Source organism: Dermacentor variabilis, chromosome 11, assembly GCF_050947875.1.
Source record: "Dermacentor variabilis isolate Ectoservices chromosome 11, ASM5094787v1, whole genome shotgun sequence".
Taxonomy (NCBI): domain Eukaryota; kingdom Metazoa; phylum Arthropoda; class Arachnida; order Ixodida; family Ixodidae; genus Dermacentor; species Dermacentor variabilis.
Genome location: NC_134578.1, coordinates 83,524,329 through 83,546,302, shown reverse-complemented (window position 1 = coordinate 83,546,302; position 21,974 = coordinate 83,524,329). Strand labels below are relative to the sequence as shown.

The window sequence follows — 21,974 nt, the reverse complement described above, 5'->3', positions numbered from 1 at the left end:
GTAAATGTTGGCGTTCGTGCCTCAAATGAAATACACATGGCTGAGATTTGCCACTCCGCGAAAGTATTTTTCAACTACAAAAGGAGTAACCCATTAAGATGCATAAACATGCCACCTATATTTGAAAAGTAAAAACACATGCAGCACCAACTAATACGCTCAATGCTGACACACGCCCTAATATATATTTTTCTCCTTCCTGGAACGTAGGCTAGCCGCTGATCTTAGTCCAAGGAATGTGTACAACAGCAGGCGCTTAAGCTAACATGGGGATCTTATCATCCTTAATTGGTGTCTTGAGTTGTTCTATCAAGAGTATATGCTTACCTCGTAGCCATTTATCCCGCCTTCACCAGGCGTATCGTCTGTGCATAAGCCAGTGCCAACAGCAATGCTGCCATCAACGTTGCCATCAGCGTTGCCATCAACGTTGCCATCAACGTTGGCATCAGCGTTGCCATCAGCGTTGCCGAGAGCGGCGGTGATATGTGCGTACAGAATGAAGATACTGATAACGGACATAGCAGCTTTTTTGTGGCAGAGCTACACTAAGTACCTGCGACTACACACACTTGAGGAAACTCCGGAATCATTTCGCAAGTGGAGTTTAAATAGCTGCTTGAAAATATGTTAGAAATGCCACTGACGACGCACACACGTGTTCAAACCATTGTTCACCCCCCTTGATGGAGTGCCGTCGAGCGCGGAAGTGACGACACGGACAAGCGGCAGCTTTTCATTTATTTTCCAATATCTAGCTATCATGGGTAAAGAAAGATCTCTATTTGCAATTTACGTCAGCACATTATCATTGAAGATGGCGCTCTATACAGTTTCGCGGCGCAAGCACCAGTAATAGCCAAAGACGCAAAGAAATGGTGTAGTCGATGGTGTGGTCAATGACAACGGTATAAGGGACATGCCTGTACAGTGACCTAAAAACATTCGCTGTTATGTGCGTAAAATATATGTACTGAATATATGACAAGGATACCTAGGGTCTAAAATTATATGTAAACCTACAATATGTGCGACAAAGGTGTAACTCGCAATAGTGCTATTGTCTAACAAGAGCCCATGGATTAATATTAAGGGCCTCGAGGCATGAGGCATGCAAAAGGCTACCTTCGAAACCGCAGCCTCTTAAGCCGGCGGCGTTGACTGAACAGCCCAACCAAAGGCTCTCTTCGTTTATAGAAGGACACTTTTGTTTGTTTTCAAAATGGATAAACTTGCCTACATCAAGCAGTCTTTATCTGATTGGTTGACAAGAGGCGCGAGCACGCTCAAGTGGAGAGAGTTTCGATGGAGTCGAGCCAGTGCAGTGAAAATAGATAACCGTATGAAGAGGGGGGTGCCGGCATCTGTAATTACCATGGTTCGCCTCAGCTTGTGGCGACTGGTCGAATATTGTGGCGGCATGCAACGGTTAATAGTGCGGCTAAAAGGGATCTTCGGCAAAGAAGAGTTGGCAAAGTGACGTCGTATACGAGCCGAAAGGGCTCGATAACGTTATACTGACACGCAAGAAGTTTATTATAAGCAAATAAATACATGCTGTGTGGCGTGTGCGAATAGACAGTGCCTCAGCGATCGGCGGGCAGCCATCTTCTATTCCTTTCGGAACGGGGCAGTCGCCGGCTATTCTGAAGAAATCAGAAAAAGATTACTTTCATTACACGCGGTGTTTAACCGGTTATTCCATTTCCATTAGTCACATGTTTGGGGAATGTTCTAAAGCAAGCAATAAAAAAGACTCAAGTCATTTCAATATCTTTCAAGTAGACCGATATGACAAAGTACAAAGCTTTGTCAAGCAATACATTTATTCCTAGCTTCCGTAGTCTATATAGAAAAAAAACTGAGATATTGAAATGCCAAGTTACCGAAGCCCACCAAATTTTTTCGTTAATAAATGCAAAGCAAAACTGAAGGTGTATCGCACGGAGAGCATCTCTCTGAATTCAAAAGGGAGGCAAACAAGCAAATGCGTATAGCGAATTCATTCCATCCGACATGTTTTCCGCAGCGTACAAGCTCTTAGATAAGCTGCACATTCATTCGAAGAGGATCTCGCGTATCGAGAGATTTCGGCATGGCGACAGCACAGTCCAGATCTCCAGAAGCTGTGTAGACACAGCAGAATGGGCATGCGATAGGGAGCACTGCGATTAGTCGTAAATGGTAGATGCCTAATTGTGTATGACGTGAGATCTGTGTGCTTTCTAAGCCTCCTTATGAGGCTGTCCCACAGAAAGCACAGCCTTTCTAGAGTCTAAAAACGCTGCTTTAAGGACAGTGTCAGCAGAGCGATGACCATGACACAAAGAAACCCTACAAATTTAACCAGCTCTTCACAAGAAGCGCTACAGCAATTGCGTATGCATGCAAAATATTTACCGTGTCAATAGTTACTTTGAAGCTGCGGACTATATTTCGCACTTCATTAGGACCGGCGTTACGCTATGCCCACTCTCTATACCGGAGGTGATGGTGCGACAAACTAACCACCCCGTCTGCGTTCACGAAAGAATCGAGCATTGACCAGAGACATATACTTCTAATTGCACTCCTAAAAACATTTAGGAGTGCAATTAAATGAATCGAGTTATGTATGAGGTGTGTACTGCAGCGGCATCCCTTTCTATAATTTTCTTTCTATAATAATTTTTACTACCTCGGGTTCTTGAACGTGCACGGAATCCACAGCACACGGGCGTTTTTACATTTCACCCCAACCTGGCATAGCAGAGCAAGGCTATAGCCACAATTAAACCAACCCGGTGGGTTTACCGAGAGAATGCTAACACAATAAACTTTAGCCTGCTTGGGCCAGGGCTCGGCTAATTATAATGCGACATTCATTTTGGTGCTGAATTTCTTCGTATTAACCCTTCCAGGTCTTCTAACTTTGATGGCATCCCTTGAGGTGCTCCTTAGGAATGGTTTGGATCGTCATAGCCAGCTTCAAGAAAACTAATACGCCGCTCACCGACGAGCTGCAGGTCCCTGTTTACGATGCCTACTAGTTGGAAGTGCACTTTACCTACCTCCTTCAGAAGAGCGTGCGGCTCGTCAGCCTCGACGAGCGTTGTTCGATACCTCTGACAACAACGCATACGAGCAAGAACTGATGATGATGATGTTTGAGGTTTAATGGCGCAAGGGCCAGGTATGGCCAAAGAGCGCCATGCTAGTTGTAATGAATTTGTAGTGCTCTGATGGGTTCTGTGAATTTAATGTGACGTGGCTGTAAAAGGGCCTGAGAGACTTGGTGTAACTTGCATAAAATCGACACGTAATAAAATTACGGCAATGATTAATGACGTGTATTATGATCACTAAAATGCATTAGGAAAGAATGATGCATTATATAAAATATGCGAGATGCTAAATTGCTTAGAGCACTACTGCCTCGCCAAAGCCCTCGAAACACAAGAGCCTAGAGACAGGTGCTGTTCAAAATAATTATCACAGTGGCATCCTTTGAAGAGAGGAGGCGCTACGAACCAATGGGGCTAATAATATGAAGCACAACATCTTTCAGGAAACCTAGGACTGCGTTGGTATCAAAGAGCGGTTCTGCACCGAGTGACATAACAGAATGAAGGGGGATGTGCTGCCGGTATGCTAAGGGAAAATGTTTCTTTCTTTAAGATTCGGCTTCCCGACACTCCAGGAGGACGTGGAGGACGGTCAGCCTCTTCCCGCATCTACCATAGGTTGGAGGCTCATTTTCAGTGAGTAAAAAGTTATGGGTGCCAAATGTGTGTCCTATTCTTAGACGACAGAACAGGACATCTGTTCGGCATGATTTTGTTGCAGAATGCCAGAAACCTAATTGCAGCTTTATTACATGCAGCTTATTATTTGTTTCCACGTCCCACAAGCATTGCCAGTAGTTACGTAGCTTCCTTCTTAAGAAAGGCTTCAGGTTTGTGACAGGGACCGAAGCAGTAGGATTAACTGCATGCAATGAAATTGATGTGGCCATCTGGTCCGCTAGAACGTTACCCTCAATGCCCCTACGTCCAGGCACCCAGCATATAATCACATGTTGATTAGATATCTATGGTTTACACAGGACGGAATAGAGTTCATTAATTACCGGATTTTTGTGGTTACAGAATGACCATTAAGGCCTTCACAACACTAAGAGAGTCCGTATATATAACTGATTTCTGGAGTGATGATTTCTTTATATGCTGTGCAGCCGACAACAGTGCGTAGGCCTCAGCCGTAAAGATACTAGTTTCCGGATGCCGTACATCGGATTCCGAGAAGGATGGACCGACGGCTGCATAGGACACCCCGTCGTGTGACTTCGATGCGTCTGTGTAGAACTCCGTACAGGAGTGTTTGTACTGGAGTTCCCAGAAATGCATTTGGATTTCAATCTCTGGAGCGTGCTTTGTAACTTGCCTGAAAGTTAAATCGCCTTATATCATCTGCCACTCCCAAGGAGGTAGCAGCTTAGCTGGAGGCATTAGGCGATGTTTGAGGAGTGGGACATCCATTTCAGCGCTAAGCTCCCTCACACGCAGTGAAAAGGGCTGTCTTACAGAGGGATGATTGCGGAAGAGTGTAGCATATGTCTTATCGTTAACGGTGTTAAAACACGGATGTTGAGGATTAGAGTGAACTTTCAGAAAATATGTTTGGCTGATGTATGTTCTCTGCAGATGGAGTGACCCCTCATTTGATTCTACATATAAACTTTCAGTAGGGCTTGTCCTGGAAGCGCCAGTGGCCAGTCGGATTCCTAGATGGTGGACCGGATCTATCATCTTTAGCGCGCTCGGGGTGGCAGAATGATTGATCATGGCACCGTAGTCCAACCGTGATCGAATGAGGCTCTTGTAAAGATTCATTAAACATTTCCTGTCACTGCCCCATGTTGTATGGGATAAAACTTTTAGTAAGTTCATTGTTTTTAAGCATTTGACCTTGAGATACCTTATGTGTGGAATAAAAGTTAGTTTGCAATCAAGTATGATGCCTAAGAACTTGTGTTCTTTGTTCACAGGTATTCGTTGACCATACATTTCGATACTGGGATCTGCAATGAGCCCTTTTTTTTTCTTGTAAAAAGCACGCAAGAACTCTTACTGGGGTTCACTTTAAATCCGTTTTCGTCTGTCACTTTGGGCACTTTGTTCTAGTCCTGTTGTACTTGCCTCTCACATACTGTAAGGTTGCAGCATTTGAAACCTATCTGTATGTCGTCTACGTAAACAATAAAAATGGCTGGCGGTAATGAAGTACGAAGGGTGTTCCTTTTCACGATGAAGAGCGTGCAGCTAAGCACACCTCCTTGAGGTACACCAGTTTCTTGTGTAAAACGTCGCGACAATACATCGCCGATTTTAACGCGGAAGTTACGTTTGGACAAATAGCTTTCTAGTATATTCAACATATTTCCACGAATGCCCACTTCCGATAAGTCTCGCAAGATCCCGTATCGCCGCGTTGTGTCATACGCCTTTTCCATATAGAGAAATATGGATAAGAAGAACTGTTTATGTATAAACGCATCCCGGATATTTCCTTCAATACGTCCAAGATGACCAGTTGTCGAGCGCCCTTCTCTGAAGCCACATTGATAGGGATCAAGCATTATGCTCTGTTCAAGGAAATGAATGAGTCGCCGATTAACCATTTCTTCAAATACCTTACAAAGGCAACTTGTGAGGGCTATCGGGTGGTAACTTGCCACTGAAAAAGGATCTTTGCCTTGTTCCAAAACAGGGGCCACAATGGCTTCTTTCCATGCAGTTGGAAGGTATCCTGCAGCCCAAATGGTGTTGAAAATTGTGAGTAGTGTAACTTGGGTGTCATTGTGTAAGTTTTTGATCATTTCATACATGATTCTGTCAGATCCCGGTGCAGAGCTGTTGCATGGGCTCACGCAGCTCTCAACTCGGCAATACTAAAAGGATAGTTGCACGGTTCATTCTGTCGACATTTTATTATGATTGGCTTACATTCTTCTATTTGTTTATATTTCAGAAAAGATTGCGAGTAATGGTTTGAACTTGACACGCTCTCAAAGTGCTCCCCAAGTGAGTCTGCCTGATCTTGCAGTGTATCGACCTGTGTATTGACCAAAGGGAGTGAATATGTTTGCCGTCGTCTTATCCTATTTACCCTGTTCCAGACTTTGGCCTCATCTGTAAACGAGTTGATACTCGATCAGAACTTCTGCCAACTTTCTCTTCTGGCCTGTCGGCGGGTTCGCCTGCATTGGGACTTTACTTTTTTAAAGTTGATAAGATTCACTGCAGTGGGAGAAGCGCGTAGCAACTCCCACGCCTTGTTCGGTTTCTTACGGGTGATCCTGCATTCGTTGTTCCACCACAGTACATGTCGTTTGCATGCGAAACCACTTACTTCGAATATGCATTTTGATGCGGCATCTATTATGAATGCTGTAAAATTCTCCCCTGCAGCATCAATTTCTAAAGAAGACATATCAGCCCATGAGATGCTAGTGAGAGTTCAAAATTTTTCCCAGTCGGCTGTATCTATCTTCCACCTAGGAGCTCGTGGAGGATATTCATTTTCTTTAGATGTTCTTAGCAGCATGGGGAAGTGGTCGCTCCCGTAAGGACTTTTCGTAACTTCCATTCGAGTTCGGGCAGTATAGACTTTGTAACTACACTAAGATCAATTGAAAAAAAGGTTCTCTTTGCAAGAGAGTAATATGTGGGTTCCTTCTTATTCAGCAGGCACGCACCAGAAGAAAAAAGGAACTGTTCACCAAGACGACCTCGCGCATCTATACGAGAGTCGCCCCACAGGCAGCTGTACGCATTGAAATCGCCAAGAGGAACATAAGGTTCTGGCACTTCATCAATAAAGGACTGAAATTCATGTTTGTTTAATTTGTAGCGTGGGGCTACATAAAGCGAGCAAATGGTGACGAGTTTATTGAGGAGAACAACTCGAACCACGACTGTTTTGAGGGGCGTTTGTAGCTGTAAAGTTTGACACGCTATACTTTTATGAGTGACAATGGCAACACCACCCGATGATGCGACGGCATCATCGCGATCTTTGCGAAACGTAACATACTTTCGTAGAAAGTTCGTGTGTTTGAATTTTAGGTGCGTTTACTGCAAACACAGCACTTTTGGATTGTGTTTGTGGATAAGTTCTTGCACATCATCAAGGTTTCTAAGACCTCTGACATTCAAGACCTCTGACCTCTGACATCAAGACCTCTGACGTTCCATTGAAATATTTGTGTATCCATAATTAAACTAAATTGGATACATTTAAATTAAATACATAAATCGAAGTGATGTCTCAGATTACAGAGCTCTTTTCAGGCCCTGTAACGGCGATTTTGCCCTTTTTGGAGCGTCCGAGGGAACCTCGCCGCCCCTTAGGCGCTTGGTGCGCCGTGTCGATAGGTGTACAGTCCATTGCCACTTGTTTGGCGCTGGACACGCGCTCTTGCGAGCGAGAAGTTTCCTGAGAGAGCCTCGCCTCGGAGGGCAAGGCCCCTGCGCCCACCAGCCCGGATGTCGATGGGGCTGCCTCTGGGATAGGGCTACGCCGGCTGTTGCCAGCACTAGAAGGCGCCTGGGAGGTTGAGGCAGCCTCGGCTGCGCCCACCTTCGGGGTCGATGGTCCCTTCTTCTGGGTTGACGGAGCAGCGCTAGCTGCAACCACAGCGTAGGCAGATGGCGTAACTGCCGACTCACTGTTTGTGGGTCGCAGCCGCTGGAAGTCTTTGTGTCGCTGCCCCCTGACGCGTCACATCGGCAAAGCTTTTCTTGGGCAGGTATGAAACTCGCCTGCGTGCCTCCTTGAATGATATATTCTTTTTTACTTTGATTGCTACACTTTCTTTTTCTTTCTTCCAGGATGGGCACGTCCGCGAGTACGCGGAGTGCTCCCCATCACAGTTTACACAGCGGAGAGAATTCACACAAGCTTCAGAGGTATGTTCATGGGCACTGCATTTCGCGCAAGTTCGACGGCTTCGGCAGCTCTGTGAACTGTGGCCGAAACGTTGCCACTTGAAACATCGGAGGGGATTTGGCACGTATGGCCTAACACGGAGCTTTATGTACCCGGCCTCGATTGACTCGGGCCGGACATTTGAACCAAAGGTGATTATTAGGTGCTTCCTTTGAATTTCTTTACCATCCCTTCTCATCTTAATTATTCTGACATTGACAACATTCTGCTCACTGAAGCCCTCCAAGAGCTCAGCCTCTGTCAGCTGGAGCAAATCATCATCAGAGACAACGCCGCGGGTGGTGCTCAGAGTGTGGTGTGGAGTTACTGTCAATGGAAGATCCCCAAATGACACTAGACTGTTCAACTTTTCGTATTGTTTCGGATCATGCAGCTATAACAGGAGATCACCACTTGCCAGCCTTGATACCTTGTAGCCTGTACCAAGGACATCAGTTAAGGACTTGGAAACTAGAAAAGGCGAGATGTTTCGTACTTGCTTATCGGATTTTTCTGAGTGGATGACATGGTATCGTGGGAAGTTCGGTCTTTGACGTCCAGAGAACTGGAAAACATCTTCGGTGCGCCCTCTTTTCTGAGGGCGATCGGGAAGGCGAGAAAAGGAACCAGCCATAGGCAAATTTAATTTTCGGCAATAACGCCAGCAACCACTGTGGAGCCCTACAAAGGGACACTACAGGGACTGAAAAACAGGTCCTGCAAACGCCAGCTGTACGTTATCAATGTAACCAAATATGAGATACCCTAGATTGGCTATTCACACAAGGTTAACCCTTGCTGCCTGGAAAAACAGGAAGTAAGCGGAAGCTAGGAGAAGACAGGAAAGATGAAAAGGGAGAGCAAGACGAAGGCTGGAGGGAGAGAGAGAAAAAAAGGCAACTACAGATTTCCCCCGGGTGGGACAGTCCGGGGGTGCCGTCTAGGTGAAGCAGAGGCCAAAGGAGTGTATTGCCTCCGCAGGGGGGCCTTAAAGGTCCAAACACCCAGTATGGGCTCAACCTCCAGGATCCCCATTTCGCCAGACACGGCTAAGCCGCGCATGGCTACACGCGGGAGGGTCCAACCCTCGTGTGCTCGTGTACCGGGTGTCGCAACACACCAAAAGCCTGCTGACGCAGAGGCCCCTGCGGGGAGCAAGAACTCGAGGCAACGGCCGAATACGGCAGAAATTTGTCATACGCGGTTTCTCAAGCGCAGTTCTTTCTTCGAGAGCTTGCTAAGAAAACAATGGCGACGAGTCCCTTTCTGTAGCCCTCTCCTGCTTTGGCAACACTGGTGCGCACTGTATAGTGTGAATAAATAAACCAAAAGGTATTCACTGAAGGTGAGAAGCCAACAACACTCGAGAACCCGCCCGGGAAATTGAAAACAAAGTCCCGGGGATTTCCAACTGATAAGGTAAAGGAAAAAAATGCGCGAACAAACGTAGATATATATGCCGCAAATTACGGAAGGAACAGTCTACTAACAGGATATACCAAAAATGTGGGGTTTCTAATTGACAGGAAAATTTAACGCGATCAAGAAAATCAGAATGAAAGTTTTGAGAGCAGTTGCAATACATGAGTCTTATCTCGAGAGTGCGGGTCGCGCTGCTCGTTCCTGGCTGCTTACAACAATTGCCGCACTTGCATGAAGTCGGCGCGACTGGATCGAGTCAGAAATCGGTCTGACCGAACCCGGCGTGACCTCATTTACATCAAATCGCTTCTGATGAGTCTGGACAATGGCGGCACGCTGCGTCGACCCGGACATGGCACGTTCGAAACGGGCTTCCGGTTCGCGCAGTCGACTGCAACAGCTCTATTTCATGAGTCTTACCATTACGATTCGGCTGCGCTTACTCTAAGTTAACTGCACAGCGCTTGTATTTGCTGTGTCGTGATATCATTCCCGCTGCCGGGGCACAAATCGCGACATCACAGTGGTTCCGCGCAAATCTCAGCGCCAGCTGGCCCGTCCAGTCCATGTTTACGCGCAGGCTGCAAAGGGGTAGGCCTTATTCAGCCGGACTCGACACCCATTCAGCCCGACCGGCTAGCGTTTGCGTTACAGATAGAGTTTATATGAAGCTATGGACTTGAACTCGGCAGGCCATTTCCTTTCGGACAAGCCAACTCGACACGCTTCTGTCGGGTTCGTGTAAATGCAGTGTATGGCAGACTTCAGCAAAGTGTCGGTCGACTTACCGAAGACTCTGTCCTAGGGAACTTTGCCTGCCGACCACATTGTTAGATTATTCCCGATGTACTTCACGCTTCCAATACGTCCAAACCACTCTGGCGCTTCCCTCTGCTAACCTGCCACTCTATCCCTAGCCGCGCGCTGGCCATCACGTGAGCAGCCGGAGGGCTTCTCTCCCTACAGCTGCGTAAGCGGCGCAGTGGCTGGTTGCTCTACAGGTGGCAATGCCGAAAGGGACGCACTCTCACGTACAAAGCCTAGGTGCACTTTCACTCCGCGAAGTGAACTGGCGCCTCTTTCGAGCAGCAAGAGTGCTGTTATTACCGAAAAGTATTCTGGGAAGTGCTGAAACGTTGGTTTTCCTTTGCGATGGAACTGTATGGCCTCCCATGATAGGCGATTACAAGTCTGGTCAATTTCGACTTCTCAATCCCCTCTTTCCACATACATGAACAAGCTATGACTTGCGTGGTCAGTACCCTTCTCAAGGCTCCTTGATTGTGTTGTTGTCGAGGGTTGTGGAACGATTAGGGCATTCTTTAACTCGTTCTCGCTGAAATATATGCAATGTCACTCCACAGAAGGTATTTGGGGGACGCCTCTGCAGCCTTCCCGTGCAGCAGGAAGTACAAAATGCAGAAATTTCTCTTGGGTGCGCAAACAAATAACATGCATCATCAGCGATGGTGTGTATACGTAATGGGAATTAGTTTGCCAGATTCGGTTTTCGCTCGACGTAGAGAACCGGCGTTTGTGAATTGGCAGCATGAAAGAGAAACTTTTATTCTTTAAATTTCGCGCAATGGGTCGGGGCCCCATTAGTGATGGGCCCCACTGACCTCGGCCGCCTGTTTGGCCTGCCTTATGGCCTGCCAGTTCTGAACTGGTTAGCCGTGCCTCCTAATAATCCATTGTGTGGTGTGTTTTATCAAACGGGTGTGATCCACAATCCCATGTAATGTGTTGTAGTGTCGGTATGCCACCGCACTACGGGCAGTTGAGCCTTTAGCGACAGGGGAACATGGCATTTTGTAATTTAACGTATTCTCCTACCTTTTGGGTAGGAACACCAGTTTGGGTTTAGGAAGAATATGTCTACAGAATTAGCTCTGCTTCACCAAAAAGAGTATATTTTAACTCAGTTTGAACGCAAGGAAACAGTACTCAGCCTATTTGTCGATTTTTCTAAGGCATTCGACCCGGTGAATCATGATGTTCTGCTGCAGAAGCTGGACTTTTACGGTATACGAGGGTGTGGATTACAGTTATTGCAATCATATTTATCTCATCGATGTCAAGTAGTCCAAATAAACAACACGCGATCACGAGTGCTGCCACTGCCTTGTGGTGTTCCACAAGGCAGCATATTAGGCCCCTTGCTATTTAACCTGTACATAAACGACATTGTTAACATTATACAGAACGCCAAATTTATTATATATGCAGATGATACCAGCATACTTTTTTCTGGTAATAACATCGATAAACTTATCACTGATTGCAATGATACAATAGTCAAACTGCAGCAATGGTCCTTATCCAATTACATGAAGATTAACGAAAATAAAACAAAAGCAGTTGTCTTCCGGCCGAAAAATAAACTTGTTCCTCCACATGCCGATATTGTTTTAAACTCTCACCCTGTTGACATTGTTGACCAGTTTAGATGTCTAGGTGTGATATTCACTACCAATCTGTCCTGGGAACCGCATGTGAATTTTGTATTAGCCAAACTTGCTCGAATAACCGGTGTAGTCGGTCGTCTCCGGTACATGCTTTCTACTAAAACAAAAATATTGGTCTACAATTCTCTTTTCTATCCACACGTCAACTATTTCCAACTTGTCTGGGGCACAACTACTTTCTCTAACACACGAAAAATATTCCATATGCAAAAACGGTATCTACGCCACGTATACAATGCTCGTCATAATGCAACCACTGCAGAATTCTTTCACAGGGCACATGTTATTAGAGCTCACAAGCTATACCGCTACCGTTTGAGTGCTCGGTTTAAATATGAAGTCAAAAAAAATATTCATAGCCTTGATGCCTTGGCACATTTAGAAACAAATGAGAAATATTACAATACTAGACGTGGAGAAAACTGGAAGGTTGCTGTACCACGCTTGAATTCTGGTATGGAACGTTTGTGTTTCTCTCTGCCATCTCTTTTAAACTATTATCAGTCACTAAATTTTGATTTATTTGGTTGCTCCACTGTTACACTTAGAGACCTGTTTGCTTATTGACTAACCTGATTTCAGCTATTCTGGTGTTTGTTTTTATCTAGCTCAAGACTTTTTCTTTTCTTCTGCATTTATCAAGTGCCTTGATACGCTTATTGCTTGTTCATTCTTTTGTGTTGACTGTGTTTGATTGATCTGGCTCAGGACTTTTTATTTTATTTATTTGCTTTGATCAAGTGTCTCGATTTCTTTATCGCTTGTTTATGCTCTGGTGCTGTCTAGACGCTGCCTTATATATGGGTCTGCGGACTCGTCAAGCCGCCAAGTGGCAGCTTTTTTTCCGTAGCCCCTCCATCTGTAGCACCTGATGGAAAATAAAGATTTGATTTGATTTGATAAACTGCCAGCATGAAGCGAAAAATTTTCTCACTGTTAGATCGCTTGGGTTGGGAACTAAGGCTCAGATATATATGCTCGTGTACGGCAAACCTAATGCGACTCCAAAAGCATCAAATCTCCACTCCTTATACAATCATCCTCAGGCGTTTCCAGTATGGTAGACAGGAAGTCACTCTGATATGTCTACGCTAGCCTCCTGTATGAGGCCGATGAAGTTACTCAACACGGCTATCCCTGCGGTTGGTGAACCAGAATGATACTTGCAAGGTTTTTGCTTTGGTATTATATTTTGCCATGTAAAGAGATAATATCTAAAGAGGATCACATAAAAAGAATGCTAAGACTAGTTGTGAGGACGCAATTTCTGCAATACGGGTGACTGTCTTAGAAGACGCCACAAACCACACTGAAAAAAAAAATCGGTTCTCATCCGTTTCTATCGCGACAAAAAAAAGGGGGGGGAATAAAACCGCGCTAACGCCGCAACGACCACTCACATGGTCATGCCTCATGCTGGCACAATGCCCTTTAACCCAGCTCTTTAACCCTGCATGTACCACTGCTTCGCACGCTCGCGCACTCATTACAGGGTCACGTAACAAGCGTAATTCACATTGTATGGTTTCCCACTACCCCTAGCAAAAGTTATCGTATTCGTATACGGAATCCTTGTCCAGCAAACTAGATAACTGCGCAATGTAACTACAGATAACAACTTGAACGCTTGTAGAATTAAATAGCATTACTTATTCAACAGCAGAACGGTACCCACGCTGTTGAGATCGTGATATGTTTTCGAACAACTAATTGCTGCTAAAATACAGCTTAGAATTACAGTGGGGACGCTGCACCAGAGTCACATTAGTGAAACTAGTTTTCCTGAATACGAAACTGATATCCGAGGCTGATTGTAGGATCAAGCACGCCCCACGCATCGCACAAGGTTCTCCGTGCGCCTCAACGCGACAGAAACTCCAGCGACACTGGCCTCATGGCTTCATTACGCTTCACAGAACCATTTTTCGCGTAGACGACGCCACGGCACACTAAACTGACCGCGCAGCAAGAGAACAATCAGAAGAAAGAAACGACCCCTGAGCGTATACCTGGTGTACAACATGCAGAGCTGGCCCAAGCCAGCATGCCCACTACACATACATGGAGCCACTGCGTAAGCAATATGACGGCAACCATGAAAAAAGTCGTCTATAAATAGTCGACACGCTTGACTTACAATCAGATTTCGATAATCTACGTATGGGCTTTTCACTCTCATTCTGCCTGAGCGTAACTTGATCTTATGTGCTCAGGTTCGTTAAATAAAAACTTAGTTTTATGAAACACCATTGCGTGATGCTACGGTCTGCTTGTTCCCTGTTACCACAACGTGACAATACGTTAGAAGCTTGACTGCCTTTGGAACACCATCAAATAAAGCAAGTTAGTTAAGCTACGTTGCTTAGGGCAGTGCGAGGGCCAAAGACAATGAAAGCAAGACAAGGAAAACACGACGCTGAATAGCTGAGCGAGAAAAAAGCTCAACTCCATCTTTGTCGTCTCTCTTTCCAGTTAGGTATTTTAATCTAGTTATTTTACTAATGCAAGAGTTTAGGAAAAGCTCCTGCATGCTGAGTGACTCATGACAAGGTCGACAACCCCTGTCAGGTTCGGTAGGCGTAAGCGCTGCCGCCTCTTTTTATGCGAAAGTATTTCAATAAAAGCAACGGAACTGATATTCCAACACTGAAATTTCCAGAGCACATCATTGAGTTCCACTGTGGATGCACCACTTGCTAAAAATAAGGATTGTGGAATGCCGGACCATACACCCTTCGCAATGCGGAATGACGCCAGTATATTGGGAGCTTTCCAGTCGCTCGCTCAAACCTCCAGTATCTTGTATTTTAATTTCGTCGTTCAATTTAAATGTGTTTTCTTTAGAGGGTGAATCACCGCACTGAGGAGTTCAGCACTTTAAATCGTTTTAGCTTTTTTGCGCAAATGCGTCCTTCGGGATTTGCAATCACCCTTCGCATTCTTTAGCCCAGGGCACCGACTCGGGGGATATTGAATACCGTTGCTAATGTCAAAGCGTGCTCGTACGCTTGCGTCGCATTTTTATGAGAGCGAAGCGACAAAAAATAACAATACCTATAAAACATACGGTCGCGCCCAACGCCTCAGCGGTACGTTGTACGTGATTTTTTACGTTGTTTTTTTTTGTTATTCTTCCACACGTGGTGCGAATATGTCAAAAGGTTAGCGCCAAGTTTTGCTGTAGATAGCGCAATAATTTCTGCCACGATTCTCTGGTGTTCCTCCTGCTACACAGCGTAGCAAATGTCAAAGAAGCACAACTCAGCTGAACACATTCGCCTTCGATTACAATATTTCTATTGTGTATTACGCAGTAGATAGAAATTAACGGCGTGGCTCACACCATCGACGAAGAAAATATTACGGGCCAAATTCATAATGCTCTTAGTATTAGTAGTTAAGAAGTGTTTGCGACTAGCAAGCGAGTTTTGCTAGCTATAGGAGCATATCAACGAAAACATTTCACGGAGTAACATTTCCTCGTTAAATCCTGCTCTTGTGCTATACAGTTTATAAAAGGTGCAATAAAACGCGCACGTTATACTACCTGATAAGGACGTGTGTAGTAAACAAAAGCACGAAGTGTTCTTTTTTTATACCCTCCGCGAAAGCATAGCATGTACGCGCATGTCCGGCTTTTTTCCAAATTGGTATTTATGACACCTGACCATCCCCTCTCCTCCTTTTCCACGCTGCTGACTTATGTACAGATGCCAGACGCGCCCTAGAAAGTTACGGTGCTGTCAGTAGAGTTTACTCTTGCCAGTCAATTGTTCTTTCGATGAAGTCACCTTTATTGGTCCAAGAGCCCGATGTAACCAAACTGTGCCAAGCAAATAGTCATAAGACCTCAATTGAAAAACCAACCGCTAAAAATATAAGTAAAATGACGGTAAAAAGTCCTGAATATCACTCACTGTATAGTGACTAAATTATGCATCTAATAGACGTTCCACAATAAGTGTTGTAAAGTCTTAGATGGACCTCACCAATAATAGCGAGTTGACGATAAAATGGTCTGGATTATCCTCCGTTGTTGCTTTATGGTTCTGGCGTTGCGCTGCTAAGCACCAGATCGCGGGAGCAATTCACAGCCGCGGCGGCATTAAATGCAAAAACAACCGTGTACCATGCATTGGGCGCACGTTAGAGAAGCCCAGGTGGTTGAAATTAATCTGCAGTCTCGCACCACGACGTGCCTCATAATCAGATTGCGACGCCGGCTTTTAAAACCGCAGAATTTGAAAAAAATTACATGACTTTAAAAAGACGAGCGCGGTTAGTTTGCCGAGTGTTGTACTGCCTAACCAGGGTCGTCGAAGGTCTGGCCACTCATGTAATAGTAGGTGTAACGGTCGCAGCAGCAGCCTCTAAAAACAAATTCTTTTGCAAAAAGCTAAAACTGATCAAGTGCCGAATGATGCGGAATAATGTTGACTAAATCAACGTGTTGTGAGGTCTTGTTGTGAAACTTAATAGGACGTACAAAATGAAGATTGTACAGGTCTACGCCCCTACATCCAGTCATGATGACGAGCAAGTCGCAAGCTTCTATGAAGACGTGGAATCGGCGATGGGTAGAGTCAAAACTAAATACACTATACTAATGGGTGACTTCAATGACAAGGTAGGCAAGAAGCAGGCTGGAGACAAGGCAGTGGGGGAATATGGCATAGGCACTAGGAATATCAGGGAAAGTTATTAGTAGAGTTTGCGGAACAGAATGACATGAGGATAATGAATACCTTCATCCGCAAGCGGGATAGCCGAAAGTGGACGTGGAGGAGCCCGAACGGCGAGACTAGGAATGAAATAGACTTCATACTCTGCGCTAACCCTGGCATCATAAAAGATGTGGACGTGCTCGGCAAGGTGCGCTGCAGTGACCACAGGATGGTAAGAACTAAGGCTCAAGCTACAGAACATGTATTGGGCTTCAACTCAGGAAGAGGACCTTAGTGTTGAAGATATGAACGACAATCTTATGGGCATCATTATGGAATGTGCAATAGAAGTCGGTGGTAACTCCGTTAGGCAGAATACCAGTAAACTATAGCAGGAGACGAAAGATCTGATCAAGAAACGCCAATGTATGAAAGCCTCTAAACCTACAGCTAGAATAGAACTGGCAGAAATTTCGAAGTTAATCAACAAGCGTAAGACAGCTGACATAAGGAAGTATAATATGGATAGAATTGAACATGCTCTCAGGAACGGAGGAAGCCTAAAAACAGTGAAGAAGAAACTAGGAATTGGCAAGAATCAGATGTATGCGTTAAGAGACAAAGCCGGCAATATCATTACTAATATGGATGAGATAGTTCAAGTAGCTGAGGAGTTCTATAGAGATTTATACAGTACCAGCGGCACCCACGACGATAATGGAAGAGAAAATATACTAGAGAAATTCGAAATCTCACAGGTAACGCTGGAAGAAGTAAAGAAAGCCTTGGGAGATATGCAAAGGGGGAAGGCAGCTGGGGAGGATCAGGTAACAGCAGATTTGTTGAAGGATGGGGGACAGATTGTTCTAGAGAAACTGGCCACCCTGTATACGCAATGCCTCATAGCGTCGAGCGTACCGGAATCTTGGAAAAACGCTAACATAATCCTAATCCATAAGAAAGGGGATGCCAAAGACTTGAAAAATTATAAACCGATCAGCTTACTGTCCGTTGCCTACAAAGTATTTACTAAGGTAATCGCAAATAGAATCAGGAACACCTTAGACTTCTGTCAAGCAAAGGACCAGGCAGGATTCCGTAAAGGCTACTCAAGAATAGATCATATTCACACTATCAATCAGGTGATAGAGAAATGGGCGGAATATAACCAACCCTTATATATACCTTTCATTGATTACGAGAAACCATTTGATTCTGTCGAAACCTCAGCAGTCATGGAGGCATTACGGAATCAGGGTGTAGACGAGCCATATGTAAAAATACTGAAAGATATCTATAGCGGCGCCACAGCCACCGTAGTCCTCCATAAAGAAAGCAACAAAATCCCAATAAAGGAAGGCGTCAGGCAGGGAGATACGATCTCTCCAATGCTATTTACAGCGTGTTTACAGGAGGTATTCAGAGACCTGGATTGGGAAGAAATGGGGATAAATGTTAATGGAGAATACCTTAGTAACTTGCGATTCGCTGATGATATTGCCTTGCTTAGTAACTCAGGGGACCAACTGCAATGCATGCTCAACGACCTGGAGAGGCAAAGCAGAAGAGTGGGTCTAAAAATTAATCTGCAGAAAACTAAAGTAATGTTTAATAGTCTCGGAAGAGAACAGCAATTTACAATAGGCAGCGAGGCACTGGAAGTCGTAAGGGAATACATCTACTTAAGGCAGGTAGTGACTGCGGATCCGGATCATGAGACGGAAATAATCAGAAGAATAAGAATGGGCTGGGGTGCGTTTGGCAGGCATTCTCAGATCATGAACAGCAGGTTGCCATTATCCCTCAAGAGAAAAGTGTATAATAGCTGTGTCTTACCAGTACTCACCTACGGGGCAGAAACCTGGAGGCTTGCGAAAAAGGTTCTACTTAAATTGAGGACGACGCAACGAGCTATGGAAAGAAGAATGATAGGTGTAACGTTAAGGGATAAGAAAAGAGCAGATTGGGTGCGGGAACAAACGCGAGTTAATGACATCTTAGTTGAAATCAAGAAAAAGAAATGGGCATGGGCAGGACATGTAATGAGGAGGGAAGATAACCGATGGTCATTAAGGGCTACGGACTGGATTCCAAGGGAAAGGAAGCGTAGCAGGGGACGGCAGAAAGTTAGGTGGGCGGATGAGATTAAGAAGTCTGCAGGGACGGCATGGCCACAATTAGTACATGACCGGGGTTGTTGGAGAAATATGGGAGAGGCCTTTGCCCTGCAGTGGGCGTAACCAGGCTGATGATGATGATGATGGTGAAATCAACGTACGAAAATCAGCCTTTCTATGTGGCTTTCATAGATTGTGAAAAGTCAATTGATTCAGTAATGATACTAGCAGACAGGGATGCATTGCGTGATGAAGGAGTACACGTTGCACACATGACTACCTTGGGATATATATATATATATATATATATATATATATATATATATATATATATATATATATATATATATATATATATATAATGACTCCAAAGTTACCTTAACTCTTCACAAGAAAAGTGGAAAGATACATATTTTAGACAGGGGCAGTCAATGAGACACCGTCTCTCAAATGCTGTTTTATTCATCGTATGCTTACAAGACATATTCAGGCTATTAGACTGGGAAGCCTTAGGAGTGAGGAACAAGGCGGGTATCTAAATCACCTTCAGCTTGCAGATGACATTGTCGTGTTCAGCAACACTGGAGATGAACTGCAAGAAATGATCGAGGTCTTTAAACTACAAAGTGAAAGAGCAGGGCAGAACCTCAATATCCAGAAGACAAAGCTAAAGTTGAATAGCCTGGCAAAGAAATAGGAATTCACGATCATCAGTCAGCCTCTAGAGTGCGCACAGGAGTACGTTTCTAAAGGTCATTTGCTTGCAGAGAACTCTGATCATGAGCAGAAAGTTAATAGATGTATAAACATGTGTTGGAACGCATACGGCAGAAATTATCAAACCATGGCTCGGAGGTTACCACTGCCATGGAAAAAAAAAGTGTAAAATTATTGCATTTTAGAGGTGCTAACATATAGGACAGAAACTTGGAGATTCTTAAGGGTGCCCGAAAACATGTAAGGACCGCGCTAAGAGTGGTGGAACGAAAAATGTTAGGCGTAATGTTAAAAGACAGGAATATGGTGACGTGGATCAGAGAGCAAACAGGGATGGTCGGTATTCCAGTTCACATTAAGAGGGAAAACAGAGCTAGCCAGACCATGTAATGCGTTGGACAGGTAGTCGGTGGATCATTACACTTACACAAGGGAAGCGCAGCCGGAGTTGTGAAATTTGGAAATTTACAGCCGCAAGATGGAATTAGCTAGCGCAAGACATGTATAATAGGAGATAGCTGGCAGAGGCCGTCGCCCTGCAGTTGGCGTAAGAGAGAGAGAGAGATAAAGCGGAAAAGCAGGGAGGTCAACCAGATATCGCTCTCCGGTTTGCTACCCTACACTGGTGAAGGGAGATAGGGGTTATAAAGAGGACAGATAGTAAAAAGTTAAAAAGAAACATGCACACACACACACGGAGGCACACACACACAAGAGGCGTTCAAGTTAAAGTCGTCCACAAATGCCGGTAGATCGCAAAAAGCGCAACAGTGCTTGACGCAAAAATCGGCTGATTATGATTATGATGATGATATTCCCCTCCTTACAAGAACAAGGTAAGCAATAGTTGGAAGAATATTATTGCTACACAGATATACAGTACTTACAAAAAATTGTAAATATCTGCAACCATGCATGACATGTTCTCTTCACTATAATACTGTATGAAACAACTACGCAGCATGACCTAGAACAAGCAGTACAAAAAAAACACTCGCAGAGACACGCAACCGTCTGCACACAGTTCATGCAGCACTCAAGTTCTCTGGCGCTGCACCCGTCTGCACCTAGCACACAAGCTACATGTTATCCCGGTTTTGATCAGGAGGGCTTCCGTTCCTCGGTGGTTGGACCCGTCGTTGAAGCACAGGGTCCTCCGACATAGCTGGCGCCGGAGCTCGTAGCGTGGGCGTAGCTGGTGAGGCTTCGGGTCAAGCTGTTGAGGCGTAATTATTGGGTTGCTATGCCGACGACGGAGCGGCGGGTTCGAAAACGGCATTATGCTGCAGATACCATGTGGCTGAAGCTTCAGGTACCCTGGATAGCTTCGATACATTGAAGCTTCGTTCATCGTCAAGCCGAAACGATGATGACCCTTGCTGATAGACTACACTCCTCGGGTGGCTAAACGTGAGGTCTCCCTTAACCAATATTCCAGGTATCTTATTTCTAACGTAATCACTAACAGACAGTGTTGTCTTCTTCGCGGCCCTACGACGGTTTGTGTACGCTTCGCTGTAGTCTTGCTTGTTCTTAACTAGTTGGGGCGGAGGATGAAGTTAGGAAAAAGAATCACTGAAGAAAGCTGATGACCCACGACGTCAAGGCGTGTTCTCGGTCGCCGTCCGTGTAGGAGAACAGACAGTGCAACTCCCGTAGTGGCATGTGGCGTGCAGCGATAAATGCCCACATACTCGATTACTGCTTGGCGGAGCGGACGCTGTTCCAGCATAGCGACCTGCACAAAATACTTGACGACCCGGTTAAACTGCTTGACAAGTCCGTTCGCTTGGGCTAGTAAACGGAAGAGTGCACAAGGCAGTTGGTGTGTTTAGGAACTCAATGAACTCCACAGATGATAACAGAGGCCCATTGTCGCAAACCACCATGTCCGGATAGCTTTCACGGGAGAACACAGAAAGCAAAAAGCTTATGACGGTGCCGGATGATACTTCACTGCAGAATTGAACATCTGGCCATATGGAAAAATAGTCGATCAGTGTAATGGCGTATCTGCAGTCATGTGGTGCTCTCAATATAGGGCCGACGATGCCAATGGCAAGCATCTTCAATGGACGCTCTCGCAGGGGTACTGGATGCAAGGAAGCAACAGCAGTCTTGGTACTTTTGTCAGCCATCTGGTATATGCTGCAGTTCTGGACGGAAAGCTCCACTTGCCTGTCCATGCTGGCTTACAGAATCGTTCCCGTAGCCGAGCTCTTGTTCGAACTATACCAGGGTGAGTTTCATGGGCAGCAGCGATTACCAGGGGTGTGATAGACAATGGAACGACAATTCGTTCGCCGCGCAGAAGCAGGTTGTCAACGACGGACAATTCTTCGTGTACCAAGAAGAAAGGCTGAAGTTCGCTCAAGAGCATCTTATGTGCAGGCCAAGATGTGGCGACATAGATTTTGACTTGTTCTAACATGCAGTTTTCACCAAGTGCCTGTTGAAACTGCTCTTTGGTGATGCACGGTAGCTCAACAAAGGACATAACCTCGTCAAATGAGACATTTTCCTGCGGAGACGAAACTAGAAGGCAGGAAAGGGCATCCGCCACCTGGTTTTGAGACCCCGTCGGATATTGTACTGTATAATTGTAGTGAAGCAGCCGT

General features: G+C 45.2%; 1 protein-coding gene across 1 annotated transcript in view; it reads right to left on the bottom strand.

The window, feature by feature from the left end:
- LOC142563765 (uncharacterized) overlaps positions 1–571 on the bottom strand; it is a 54,311-nt gene extending 53,740 nt beyond the window's left edge. The window contains exon 1 of the mRNA XM_075674382.1: positions 328–571. Within this exon, the coding sequence (XP_075530497.1) occupies positions 328–522 (195 nt within the window). The 5' untranslated portion in view covers positions 523–571. The remainder of the gene's footprint in view (positions 1–327) is intronic.
- Between the last annotated feature and the right edge of the window lie 21,403 nt (positions 572–21,974).